The following is a 13,296-nucleotide window of genomic DNA, read 5'->3' as shown; positions in this document are numbered from 1 at the left end:
CAAAACTGTCTCAGCTGACAGAAAACTGCTTCCGTCTTTGTAAACATGGGTGTCGCCCCCGTGTGGCTGAGATCAGAATTGACATAAAAAAAATAAGTAGCAAACCTATCTGTTTATGGCTCACAAAACTTTTAGTATTGTCTGGTACTTAGTATTAAAATGGGTCACCTTTAGAGGAAAAAAAGAGGAGGAGGACCTTTTATTTTATTTTTTTTCTTTTATTTTTTTTTCTTTCTTTTTTCAATTTAGCACTAACAATAAAGTCAAAATGTCGAGAACTTACCTCTGGCAAAATCCATCACACAACAATAACACTGTTGTCTGTGTTTCTTGGTTGTTTGTATATAATATATATAGATATAGATATATACTGTACTGTATATACTGTGCATTTTATATTTTATATTTTACTGCTATTTTACTGCTATTTTATTGCTTTCTATTATTCTATTATTATCTATTGCTTCCTGTATGCTGCTGTAGCGAAAAAAATGTCCCCTCGGGGATTAATAAAGTAACTACCTAACCTAACCTAACCTAATACAGTTGAAATGTCTGTGAAGAAGACTTTACATGTCTTCGGTGAAACATTATCAAACACTCGCATCTGTTGACATAACAAGCATGTAAAATTAGTTCTGTGGTTTCCTTGGTTCTCGGAAGGAGCAAGGAAAAACTTTCACATTAATTATTGATATGTTTTGCACACTTATACACACGTTTAAGTTTGTTCTCAGATCCATTTAATAAAGACCCTCTTTTTGCACAGTTTGATTAGAGGAAATAGTTGAACAGTTAAAGTGAACTCGTCCCCAGTTGTCATCTTTAAATGAACACACTCTCTCTCTTTTCTACTCTGTCTCTTCATTTCATTATAATAACAATGTTTTCCACATCTCTCCCTTATTATTGATTCACATCCTGGGGGCTATTCCTCATCTGGTTTCTTATCCTTATTTCATCCTGTTTAGTGTTGGGGGTCTTGGAGAGAGCTCTAAAGACAACAAAAACACGGATATAACTTCTCGGAGATAAATAATTGAGTTTAAACCTTATTACCCTATATGCTCATGCAAACTATTGGCTTACTTTTTGTCAGTAGATATCTCATCTCATATCCCAGGCGGATTATAGCCCTGAATGTAGATTGTGATACAGAGTCATCCGATTTCCAGAATGGCCTATGTTTTGTCACTGTTGAACTTTACTATAATCTACTGGATTTCAACACATGTCATTTAGAAGTCTAAACGCCCTTTTTCGCAATGTGAAAGTTTAAGATTCGGGCATTCGTGATTTCTTCCCTTGACCCATGCTGCACCCTTCCGCCAAGTTTAGTGAAAATCGGGTGGTAGTTTTCCTTTACACTTGCAAACAAACGGGCCAACAGCCCGCACCGAATTCATAATCTCCATGATCAATGTAATACTAGTTATAGAGGGAAATAATGAGGAGAGACATTTATGTTTTTGGGAAAAGTATTTCTATAGGCATCAGATGACTAAAGTATCTTGCCACGGGGATAGTCCGATTTACGTGGAGCCCGTGAACGCAGCATTCATATGGAGCCACACCCCCGACGTAACCGTCGCTGTTGCCACGTCAAATGTGACGTAGCAGGAGGTGTCGTCCGGTAGGGAGGCGTTATAACCCGTACTACACACACACACACACAGACACACAGACTGGCATTAATGGTCTTAAAGCCAAGAGGAGCCCTTGTGAGAGGTAAGAGTTTAACATTTCATTCATTTTGTCTGCTGTGTTTTCACCGAGCTGACTGTTTCAGCCACAGTTAGCCGGTTAGCTGCTAATAGGTGCTCGGCTCCAGCTGTCCCCTCCTGCCACTCAAGCGCTGCCCGCTCAGGGGACAGTGGCGCTCCGCGATGATTGATAGATGCAGCTCGCACGATAGACACGCTTCATGTGGCTATTAGAGCTCACTAACTGCAAGTCTGTGTTATTACACAGTGGTAATACTGAATTCCTCTCTGCCAGGAGTGAAATAGGCTCACCCCTATCAGCCTGAACTTCACATCCTTGTCGACTTGACTCGACCTCCTGTTTGACATCTATCGATTTTTATGCAGATCAATCAGCTGTTCTGTTCTGCTGTATGTTCGCCCTCAGCTTCCCAATTCAAATGTTAAGAAATCTGCCCCGGTGATGTGATGATTTCCTTGTCCAACGAGTTGCTCATCGTGGGTGTGCGTTCAAACAAAGAGATGAATGAACATTCCTTTAAAGTTACTTCATTTAAGTGTTCACTTATGTAAATGTCAGGCTACGTGACATGTTGACATCATTGCGTTAGTTTGATCAGCAGTAGTCAGGATTGTAAAATACTGTGGTCGTTGTGAGTTGTGTTTTCTCCAAAAGAACTCCACCCTCCTTTAAAATATCTCTCTATCAACTCTGAATTTTAACTTTTAGGTGATGTAGATGCTATCGAGGTTCGTCTACAAAATTTTAGGATTACCTCCTAAAAACTCAACCTATTAATCTAAACATGTTACCATGTCATTATGGAGAGAGAGAGAGAGATCCCGTGAATCCAGTTTTAGCAGCATTACACTAGCTGATTGTGTCGCTGAGGATTCATTTGGATTTTTTTCACTCGTTTTTACATTTCTGATTTATTATCTGAGCATGTTCCAAACCTCCCCCTTAGGTCTAGTAGTGCAGGCTTTGTATATGTTAGTACATTTATGGTGAAGAACCTTTCTGTTTTAATGCACTGAAAGTTTATATCATACTCCTACTGAGCAACTGAGAGTTTTCTTATTATATGTTTTTGTTTTACTTTCTCCTGTAAAGTGCTTTGAGTTGCAGTTTCTGTATAAAAGGTGTTATAAAAAGAAATGAAGTTTTTAATTATTATTATTATTATTATTATAATCCCACCACTGATACTGGCTTTCTTGAAGAAATTGTATTTTCTTGATTCCTGTTCTGGGTTTTGTACTCTCATGGTTGAAATGCACTGTAAGTCGCTTTGGATAAAAGTGTCAGCTAAATGAAATGAAATGAAATGAAATGTAATGTAATGTAATGATATAACTTCAGGTGTCCTCAGATGAAGCTATGGTCCTTCATCTTGTTTTTTTTTTATTTTTTTTTATGTCTGTTTCGGTGTGGCAGAGTTGATCAAAAGCACAGTTGATCATGGACCCGAGCGCCAGCGGACTCATCCACAGGTTGGCTGAAGCCGGCCAGTCTCACCTCCTGCAGTTCTGGGGCGAGCTGAGCCCCGAGGAGCAGGCTGACCTGAACCTCGACCTGCAGGGGATGGACTTTCAGGAGATCAACGGGTTCTTCAAGAACGCCATGGAGACGTCCAGCAGCAGCAAACAGGAGAAGATGGACGCCCGCATGGAGCCCGTGCCCAGGGAGGTGCTGGGGAGCGTGACACGGGACAGGGAGTGCCTCAAAGACTGGGAGCTCGCAGGTGAGCTTTTTGAGAAGTCCCTAGATCATATATCCACACCCAGTTCCAGCTTAACTTAACCTTTAATCTTTATTTGCCCCGAGTACTACACGCTGTAAGGAAACAGGAAGAATTGTTTTGACTGTATTTGGTTTTATTGATGGCATACAGTAGTAGAGAATATGTGAACCATTACCAGCCATTAAACAAGGCTATCCTAATTACTGCACAATATACTCCAGAGAGACTGAAGCCTCGCAGTTAAAGTTAAACTTTACGAAACTTTAAAATACAAAGTGATGGCTGACAGGTGAGAGAGGAGAGATTCACTGATATCAGACTCGGGGGGGGGCTTAAGGGGATTAAAACCTCACATGACCTCACATGATGCAGTGATGGTGAGAAGGGTCAGCGCTCGTTCTCAAGACTTGTGCCATTGATATTTTCAGAGAATTGATTTCCAGAAGACCCACAATAAAGCAGCCGTTTGAATAAAAACGTATGTAACAGCTTATCTCAGTGTCACAACTGAAACTCCTCATTTGGCCTCCGTGTGGTTGTATAAACTCACAAACTATTGGCAGTCTATTTCCCCTGCGTAGATTCAAAACATGAGTAAGTCGGCTCACATCGCTCATGATGCTTTGCGCAATCCTGCATGCAGTGGGGGTCTGACCATTTAGCTGTACTCTTTTCTTTTCTTTTTTTGTCCCTGTGGGAGGATGATGGTGGAGGTGGCAGCAGAAAACATCTGGAGTTGATTTGGGGCTGACGTAGTTTGAGTTGCCCCTTGACCCTCATTCATGAGGTCATCACGCTCTGTATGGACCAAATCTGTGTGCTGGGCGTGGTGCGTGAGTGAGTGTATTTGTGGTAGAGTAGTCAAAGTCTGGCCCACCCAGTACACGGGTGTAAAACTTGTCTTCTGGCACCCACGAGTCGAAAGAGTGATGCGTATCATGTCACATAGCCGCAGTTTATGTAACAGAAATGGGAAGCGTTATAAACAGTCGACCCATTGAACCCTCAAAGGGTTGATGAGTTTTATAAGATTCTAGTTCAGGGCCAATTTAATATGTGTCATTCCCAAAGTGCTGTTGTATTAAAGTCATAAAATAATTTGATTAAATCTTAACGGCTTTGTTTATTTAGTCAAGTTTATTAATATTTATTTAAAATGTCCTCACAAAGGTAATATAAATGCACTATGACCGTCAACAGAGATTAGATATTGTGCTTGTGTGTTGAGATTGTGTACCGTCATATCAGCGTGTACATGCAGATATGTGTCACTATCTTAAATACACTATGGCACGCATACATTTACTTCTGTTCATGTTAACGCTGCTGTGTTGCCCCCTTCAGGTCTTCGCTGCATCTCTCAGAGTAAAGTGTCAGCCTTACTGCTGGCAGGGGGCCAGGGAACCAGACTGGGTGTCTCTTACCCCAAAGGCATGTACGACGTGGGGCTGCCGTCCCACAAAACACTCTTTCAGATCCAAGCCGAGCGCATTTTGAAGCTGCAACAGCTGGCTGAGCAGAAGCACAAAATCAAGTGCTGTATTCCCTGGTGAGACATTTGGGTTTTTAAGATGACTATGTATGTTTTTTCTCATTTGGGTGAGCTGAATCTACTACTTTATCTAAGGGAAAATAAATCGGCCCTGAGCTAACAAGTACTGTCAGTCTGATTTGTAATTAGAACCAAGACAGTTTGTTCCAGTTATGTTTGCATGATGACTAACTGGGTCAGGTCACTGTGAGCATCAGAGGAAACTTAATCAAGGATGCTGTGTTACTGGCGGAGGATTAGCTCAGATCCAAGGACAGTTTACAGTTTGAAAATATGAAAGACTGAGATAACAAGAAGTCATTGCAGTGTATGAAACCCTAATGACACTGTAGTTGGGGCTTCAAAGCTATTGAAAGTAGAAATGGCACCATGACATCATCTGCAGTGAAGTTTTTTAATTTTTATTGTCTGACATCTACCTAAATTTGATTATTTTTGTGAATAGTCACTGATTAAAGTTTTCTGCAGCATTTCACAGTATAAAATAGAGGATTTAGATTTTTGTGCTACACTTGTTGTATAAATGATTTAAAGTGGTAAAAGAAAAATGTGTGACTCAGTGGCTTCTGCGTTGCCTTCAGGTACATCATGACCAGCGGCAGGACAATGGAGTCCACCAAGGATTTCTTTTCACGACATAACTACTTTGGCTTGGATAAGAGCAACGTGATCTTCTTTCAGCAGGGCATGCTGCCAGCCATGGACTACAACAGCAAGATCATCCTGGAGAGCAAAGGGAAGCTCTCCATGGCTCCCGGTATGCCAACGAAGGATTAATGTCATCCGGTCTCATTCTCAGTGTTGTTCAGAGAGTCTTATTTTCCCGGTTGCGCTGTGATTGTTTGAAAATGAGTGTGTTTGTGTTCCAGATGGTAACGGGGGTCTTTACAGAGCTCTCGGGAACCAGGGGATCCTGGGTGACATGGAGCGGCGGGGGATTGAGTTTATCCATGTTTATTGTGTGGATAACATCCTGGTGAAAGTGGCCGACCCTGCCTTTGTTGGCTTCTGCGAGCAGAAGGGAGCGGACTGTGGAGCTAAGGTTTGTCATTCCTCCAGATTTTTCTCTTTGTATCTGAGTGTTAAGAACTTTGAAGTATTTCACATTAAAACTATTAGGTATAAAGATGAACGATCAGCGACTGGCGTCCATTTGTCTTAATTTCGTGGCTTCACTTACTTTTAAGAATCAGTCATCAGGACCACAACACCTGGCACACACCAGAATCAGGATGCGATCTAAACATTTATTTTTTTACATTTATTTTTGTGATGATAGAATATTCTCTTTTATGAGATGCTACATTAAAAGGAAAATAACAAAGAGACTTCTTATATTCCTGCTTGATAATATGATACATCACTATTGAGCACCAGTAGCACTGATAAGCCCACAGTTACCATTTATCAGACCAGGAAGTATCACCCATGTTGAAAGGATGCAGTCACACAAAGATTATAACTTATTTAATAGTGCCGGAAATGTTTAAAGTAATTGAGAAATTTGCATGTATGTAATTCATGCAAGAACTTGAAAGGAGAAGTCCTGGTGGCTGTTTGTGATTTATATGCATCAGGCTGCAGCTGTCAGACAGCACATTTGTGTACAAATCCACAGCTCACCACTAGGTGGAGATGTTGGCCACTTCGTTTTTCCTGCAGTCCCCGTGAGCAATAAATACATCAGAACTTTCCAGGAAAATTAAGCGTAAACCCAGAATCTTTTAAGTTTCATTGTGGTCTCAGATAACATAAGTTTGATGTGAAAATGCCACTTTGTCCCCAAACAGTTTCTTAGCACACAGAGTACTTTACTTTTCAGGACAAACACACTTTTCTGGGTTGATCTAAAACTTTTTTATCCTAGAAAATAATCAGTAATCATCCATCCATCCAGCCATCATCTATACCCGCTCTGTCAGGGTCACGTGTGGGGGTGGGTGGGGTGGAGCCTATCCCAGCTCACTTTGGGCAAAGGCAGGGTACACCCTGGACAGATCTCCAGTCTATCACAGGGCCAACACACAGAGACAGACAGAAACAAAGACCAGTATGAGTAGAGTCAACAGCCTCACAGAACAGGCCCATTAATTATAGTATAGAGTATAGGAAGAAGATTGACAGTCAAAGATAGTCATATCATTTATTCCTTTGTTGTATTGCACCATGAATAGCTAATATTATGTAAATGAATAAAGGTTGCAGATTAATAATTGCTTTGACACATTACCTATTCTGTCTTACAAAACATATTGTATGAAGCATTACTAGATAGAAGTACATGATAGTGAAGCTCTTGTTTGTCTTGTGAAAGCCTCAGGAACAACAGTTAAAACATTTAAAAGTTCATTGAGTATCCTCTGCAGATATTGTATGATATGTCTGTGATGGTAATATACTAATTTATGTCAGCACTTGATCTAAAATGCAGTAGTAGGTCATCTTGTCTTTCTTTAACTTCTTCAAAATCACATGTCTGTTAGATATGCGAAGTGTGTCTGAAGTTCTGTGTCGATACAGATCATTCCTCAACAGTGTCACGGTGAAATATTTCTCATCATACCATGTTTATTTTTCAGCTAACCCAGAACAGAGTGAAATATTTAGCCAGAAACCATCCAGACCCTGGTCCTGTTTGACAATATGAGATGTGCGGTGGAGCAGAGATGGATGTTCAGATCAGAGCGGGGTCCCACCCTCCCGTCGTAAATTACTGAGCTCCGCTAACAGTTCATGTGGCTTCACCAACCCCGTCTCCCAGCCCCCACCCCGTTCACCAACCCCCTCATCAGGACTCCACTCTGTCATTAGCAACCAGCAGATGGGCAGAGGGGGGAGATGGTGTTTTTCATTCAGTACAGACTTTAACTTGCTGCCTCTTCATAGTTTTTGAGTCTTAGTGACTCTTTTATATTAGTTTTTACACTATTCCGTACATCAGTCGGTCTTTTAGTCTTATGTCTATGAACTGCCTGAGTAACGTTTCTACGAAATAGTTGCTATTCCCAAGTGTATTTTGAACAAAATAAAGTGGACTGCCTCGTGGTTTTTAGGTTTTATGTCAGCAAATTACCTCAAAGTCTTTTTGTGAAATAATTTTCCAGGTGGTAGAGAAAAACAATCCGACAGAGGCAGTGGGTGTGGTCTGCAAGGTGGACGGGCATTACCAGGTGGTAGAGTACAGCGAGATCACCCTGGCAACGGCTGAGAAGCGCAGTGCTGATGGCCGACTGATGTTCAACGCAGGAAACATAGCCAATCACTTCTTCAGCTTCTCCTTCCTCAGAGACGTAGTACAGTAAGGCAGAAGGTGTTCATTCGTCTCAGTAGTTTTGTTTCCTCGTACCAAGAACAACATCATCATGCGGTACTTTTTTTCCTCTGTTTATATAATAGGAAGTACGAGCCAAAGCTGCAGCACCATGTGGCCCAGAAGAAGATCCCATATGTGGATGCTCAGGGTCAGCTGATCAAACCAGACAAACCAAATGGGATTAAAATGGAAAAGTTTGTCTTTGACATCTTCCAGTTTGCTAAGTGAGTTATAGTGCATTCTTTCCATGGCAGGCACTGAATGCATATGTGTGTGTGTTCGTGTTCGTGTGTGTGTGTTCGTTCATGTGTGTGTGTTCGTGTGTGTGTGTGTGTGTGTGTGTGTGTGTGTGTGTGTGTGTGTGTGTGTGTGTGTGTGTGTGTGTGTGTGTGTGTGTTCCAGCATGAGTAAACAGCATCTTAATCAAACTAAAAGCCATGAAAGTACTAACGATACCATGAATAACTGCTGCTCCTTTAGAGAGGTGGCAGCATTGACTATGGTATTCTGGCAGGCCTCCGTGCTCAGGGTCTGACTGGTCCTTCATCTGTCCTTCCATGCAAGAACCAACCCTCTATTTTCCAGTCCCGATCCCGGCCCTTCAGCCCCAGTCGTGCCATTTCTCCACGGTCTGGTCCAGCAGACCGAGCCTGCCAAATTCTCTGCAGGAGGATGGAGGTTTTATGAGCTGTTCACTCATTTCACCTCCTCCAGTGTTACATGACATCAGCTCTGAGTCACGCCACTACTAATAGAACTTTACATTTAATGAAAGGATTCCTGTAAAGATTGATTGATGGAAAAACACTGCAGACACGTCCAGCTTCCTTCAAGGTTTATTCCCGGTATTTCAAAGTAAAAAAAAAAAAAAGGAGGAGAGATAGTTTTTGGTGTCGCTGAGGAGACGCATTAGAGCCGTGCCTAGACTGGCACACTGGCAGATTTTAGCAAAATCCAGATGGGTTGACTCACTGTGTTGCCAGATTTCTAAAAAGTCCTACTGTTTTCTGTTTTTTCTCTGCACCGTTCGGTCTGGACTGGTGACTCAACTGGTTGACAAAGACTCAAAAGTGGGTCGCCAAGTCATTTTATATGGGTCACTGATGTGTGCATTGGTTAAAAGAAAGTTGAGGTTAAAATGTAAAATGTGTATTTGAAGTTTACAGGATTCTGATGCCCTTTTTTGTTGTTGTTGTTGTTGTTCTTCATGTTTTTAACTGCATGACAGCATTGTACATTTAGTTGCTTTTAATTATTTCAGCTGCAGAGTCTCACCGCTACTTGATCGGCTGTTAGATCATGGTCCCAGTCGTCACTGATGATGCCCGCTGTCTGCTGATGGTCTTTGTCTGTGTGCTAATATGAAACCGCTTGTGTTCAACAGGACATTTGTCGTGTACGAGGTGCTGCGGGAGGACGAGTTCTCCCCACTGAAGAACGCAGACATCCAGGACGGAAAGGATACGCCGACCACAGCCAGACACTCCCTCATGTCCCTCCACCACCGCTGGGTGCTCAACGCCGGCGGACACTTCATTGACGAGAACGGAAGACGCGTGCCCGCCATCCCCAGGTGACCGCAGCGCGTCACGTCCTCATATTTGGCATGAATACGAACAAAACGGGTTCCTCGTTATCATTCTCACCTTCCCAAACACTTTCACTGTGTACAAACTGTGTGCATTGGCTTTTTTTTTGTTTGTTTGTTTTGTTTGTGTTGTAGGCTTTATATTCTTTGAACCTCACACTCTCACTTCCCCCTCTCTCATGCTTGGTCTTGCTCCTGTGTGTCCTGTACAATGTTTCCAGAGACGGAGCAGCAGGCAGTGTCACAGATGATGGCAACAGAAAGTAATTATCCCCCTGCAGTACTGAGTGCATGGTGATGGGGTTTTGGCTTTCTTACCCTCTCGCTAAGACGTGTTAACATCGTATAACATTACTTCTGATCCTTGACATCCCTTTCCTTCATTTCCACACACACAAAAAAAAAAAGAGTTACAGTCAGTTGTAATGAAGGAAACGACAGTAAGGATCACTTCAGTCGACTGAAAACAGTCTTCTTCAGCACCTTGGTGGGATGACGTACTGTTATAATGACGTGCTGACAGATCATTTTCCCTTCTCATGTTTTTTTTACTAATAAACATAATGTGTTGCATGCTGGGTAAACTGAGCCAGTCAGACTTTCTGGCAAACAGTTACTTCACTTCAAAAGATGATGAACCTGTTGATTTGTGTGCAAAATAGTTTTATGGTCAGCTGCTTGCTAGTTTGCCTTCAAGTTTAAATCCACCTGCTTGTTTTTAAGGCAGAAAGAAATGAGCATGTGCTTCACTGACATTCATGGCATCCGTGAATGTTATTAAGGCTTTCGAAGGGTGTGCATCTCTTTCAATCATTCAGCTTTTCCTTCAGGCCGCTGCTCAGCAGAACACCTGAACCCCCTGATATGTGATTACTGATTGTCGTCTGTAATGATTATCTAGAAATAAACATGTTGAGTGATGGCAATGTGGTGCATAGTTCCTCCAAAGCACCGGGTGGACGTGCAAACACATTACCTGTCACTCATCTGTTTTCTTCTGGAGGATGTCTGTTATGGGTCGGAGGACTAATCAATGGTCGCGATGAAGCTCTGATTCTCTGATTCTCTGCCTTTTGATCTCTAATCACAAGCTGCAGTAGAAGAACAGCTGTGTCGAGGATTCACAGTTGCTTCTCTCAGCTACAGTTCCTTTGCCTGTCTCAGGAGCCAATCACTCTGTTTCTTTTTTACCTCCCTGTAATGCTTCCTGACTTTGTCCTCTTAACGCAGCCTGAAGGACGGAACAGACCTGCCAATCAAATGTGAGATCTCCCCGCTGGTGTCTTACGGGGGAGAGGTAAGCAGACGAGGCCTCAATTCAATAGAAGCTCTAGATGTTGTTCTGCTTCTGGTCTCTGTTAACCTTAAACAGTGAATCTGTACAGCCACTTACGAAGCCCTGACGGTGTCTGTACTTCTTTAAGGGTCTTGAGGAGTTGGTGAGAGAGCGGGAGTTTCATCCAACCCTGATGATCGACGGGCAAGGAGTCCACGAGCTGGTGAAGAACGGTGTTTAATCAATGAAGTGAGAGAGATAAAGTTAGGGAAAACCAAAAGACCCACCTCCGTTTATCTCCGTGTTTGTGGGGGACAAACTGAAATGTCACGGGTGTGCAATAACGCATGTCGCGTGCATGAACAGGCTGTCCTGTCCAAAATTAATGAACGAGCAAGATGAAAAGTATCGTATACTTTTAAGCTCCACATATTCTCTACTTTGTATGTGGATGTCATTCTTAGTTCATATTTGTTTTTGAAGAGCATTTGCACACGTCACAAAATGAAGTTCGAAGTCCCCGACATGCTGACTGGATGAAGCAGTCTGCAGGTGCATCTATTTATTTTGCTTATGAGACTTATTTTTATATGTACTGATAGATGCTTTATAGGTGGAAATGACCATCTACTCATTCCACCATGTGATTTTTATACGACGGTTGACTGATGAAATGATCAGAGAGCGGTTTCTTAGTAGCATGTAATCGAGGTACATGGTCTGGGCTGTGGGGGGTATTTATAATATCTACTTTCTTTCTGCTTGTAATCGCTGAAGGTTAGATATTATTCAGCTTTAAGAGATATTATGATCTCTATCATCTTTATTAAAGACATTTTACTACCTGCAAAACCTACTGAATGTGTTGTCTTTGTTTTGTTTAGTCAAAGTATTTACATAGTATTTCACAAATCTGAGTACAATCATGCAAATGTGAGTTTCACTCGCCTGCATCTGCTGAGTGTGTTTTTTGCATTATAGCTCCTCGTGTCGTGAATCAGAGTTTCCAGCACATGGTTTATGTTCAAGATGGGCCAGATCATGCAACGCTGCTGCAGCTCTTCAGGAAATATTCTCTGTGGCTCCTCTCTGACTCTCTTTCTTACTCTCCAGCTCCATAACTGCGTTATGATGTGAGAGACTAGTATGGCGTGTTGAGTGGAAAAACACTTACTTTGACGGCATCATAATCTCTACATGAATCTTTGTACAAGTTTCACATACGTTGCAGGACAATGTCTTTCAGTGTGTAGTCATGCAGGCGGGTCTGTGATGTTTTTTGGTAGTGGAACTTTGAGCTAAATGCTGATTTACATGAATTTAAATTGCAGATCCTAACATTGTGTGAGCAACCTGACATCTTCTGATTAGCACCAAACACAAAGCACAACTGAGACTGTCATAATTCGTTTTATAGGTGATTGTTCACAAACAAATTTGAATGTAAACTTGGTGATGAAGTGATCACCAAACTTACAATCCATCCTGAGCTGTTGAGGCCTTTCACTCCAAACCACAAATGTAAAAGTCAGTGGGTTTTGTACTCTGAGGACCATGAATATCTGTGTAAAAAAATTGGGAATTAAAAATACTCCATTACAAGTAAAGGTCCTGCATGAAAAATCCTACTGAAGTAAAAGTACATAAGTACGTATTACCAGCAAAATGTAATTATAGTAAACATCATTAGATTAGTAATAGCGAAGCATCAATATGTAAGCAGCATGGGATTGTTGTAGCAGCTACGGGTGCAGCTAGTTTAAACTACTTTATATACAATTTTTATAACCAGGGACAGAAGATAAATCTGATCAGATGATTACTGGTAGAAGAAAGAAGGAAAACCAAAGTTTTGATACGCAAATCTGTTTTGAGGTTTTGGACTTTTTTGTCTAATCTTTGATTTTTGGTGAGATGCTGGATCATTTTAACATCTACTGTTAGTGAAACCATGTGAGAAGTTTAGGGGTAAAAATCTACTGCTCACGACTGTTAAATATCTGAAATGTGACCTGAGTACACACCTATTTTTGTAAGTCTAAAAGTTTTCCACGAAATGTTTGAAAGCCACTGGTTTGATCTTTAACAATGTATTTTAAAGTTTCTTTATATTCGATGA

General features: G+C 41.5%; 1 protein-coding gene across 2 annotated transcripts; it reads left to right on the top strand.

The window, feature by feature from the left end:
- The first annotated feature begins 1,597 nt into the window (after nt 1-1,597).
- Nucleotides 1,598-12,027, top strand: uap1 (UDP-N-acetylglucosamine pyrophosphorylase 1). Of its 2 annotated transcripts, XM_069150089.1 has the most exons (11): nt 1,598-1,728; nt 3,142-3,448; nt 4,793-4,997; nt 5,582-5,757; nt 5,870-6,042; nt 8,105-8,298; nt 8,397-8,537; nt 9,698-9,886; nt 10,123-10,164; nt 11,132-11,198; nt 11,326-12,027. In XM_069150089.1, exons 2-11 carry the CDS (start codon nt 3,166-3,168, stop codon nt 11,416-11,418), a joined length of 1,563 nt encoding a protein of 520 aa, XP_069006190.1. In that variant the 5' UTR covers nt 1,598-1,728; nt 3,142-3,165; the 3' UTR covers nt 11,419-12,027. The 2 variants fall into 2 exon arrangements, with proteins under 2 accessions (XP_069006190.1, XP_069006191.1); XM_069150090.1 differs by lacking the exon at nt 10,123-10,164.
- Nucleotides 12,028-13,296: the final 1,269 nt, after the last annotated feature.

The sequence above is a fragment of the Embiotoca jacksoni genome, unplaced genomic scaffold (genome assembly GCF_022577435.1).
Source record: "Embiotoca jacksoni isolate LCO1_2020_lvr unplaced genomic scaffold, fEmbJac1.0.p SCAF_16, whole genome shotgun sequence".
NCBI lineage: Eukaryota > Metazoa > Chordata > Actinopteri > Embiotocidae > Embiotoca > Embiotoca jacksoni.
This window is presented reverse-complemented; position numbering and strand designations above follow the sequence as displayed.

Bases quoted from the DNA above. Each gene is read 5' to 3' on its own strand.
- uap1 (XM_069150089.1), top strand. From the start codon at position 3,166: ATGGACCCGAGCGCCAGCGGACTCATCCACAGGTTGGCTGAAGCCGGC. The intron at 3,449-4,792 runs GTGAGCTTTTTG...TGCCCCCTTCAG, and splicing joins CAAAGACTGGGAGCTCGCAG to GTCTTCGCTGCATCTCTCAG. The intron at 8,538-9,697 runs GTGAGTTATAGT...TGTGTTCAACAG, and splicing joins GACATCTTCCAGTTTGCTAA to GACATTTGTCGTGTACGAGG.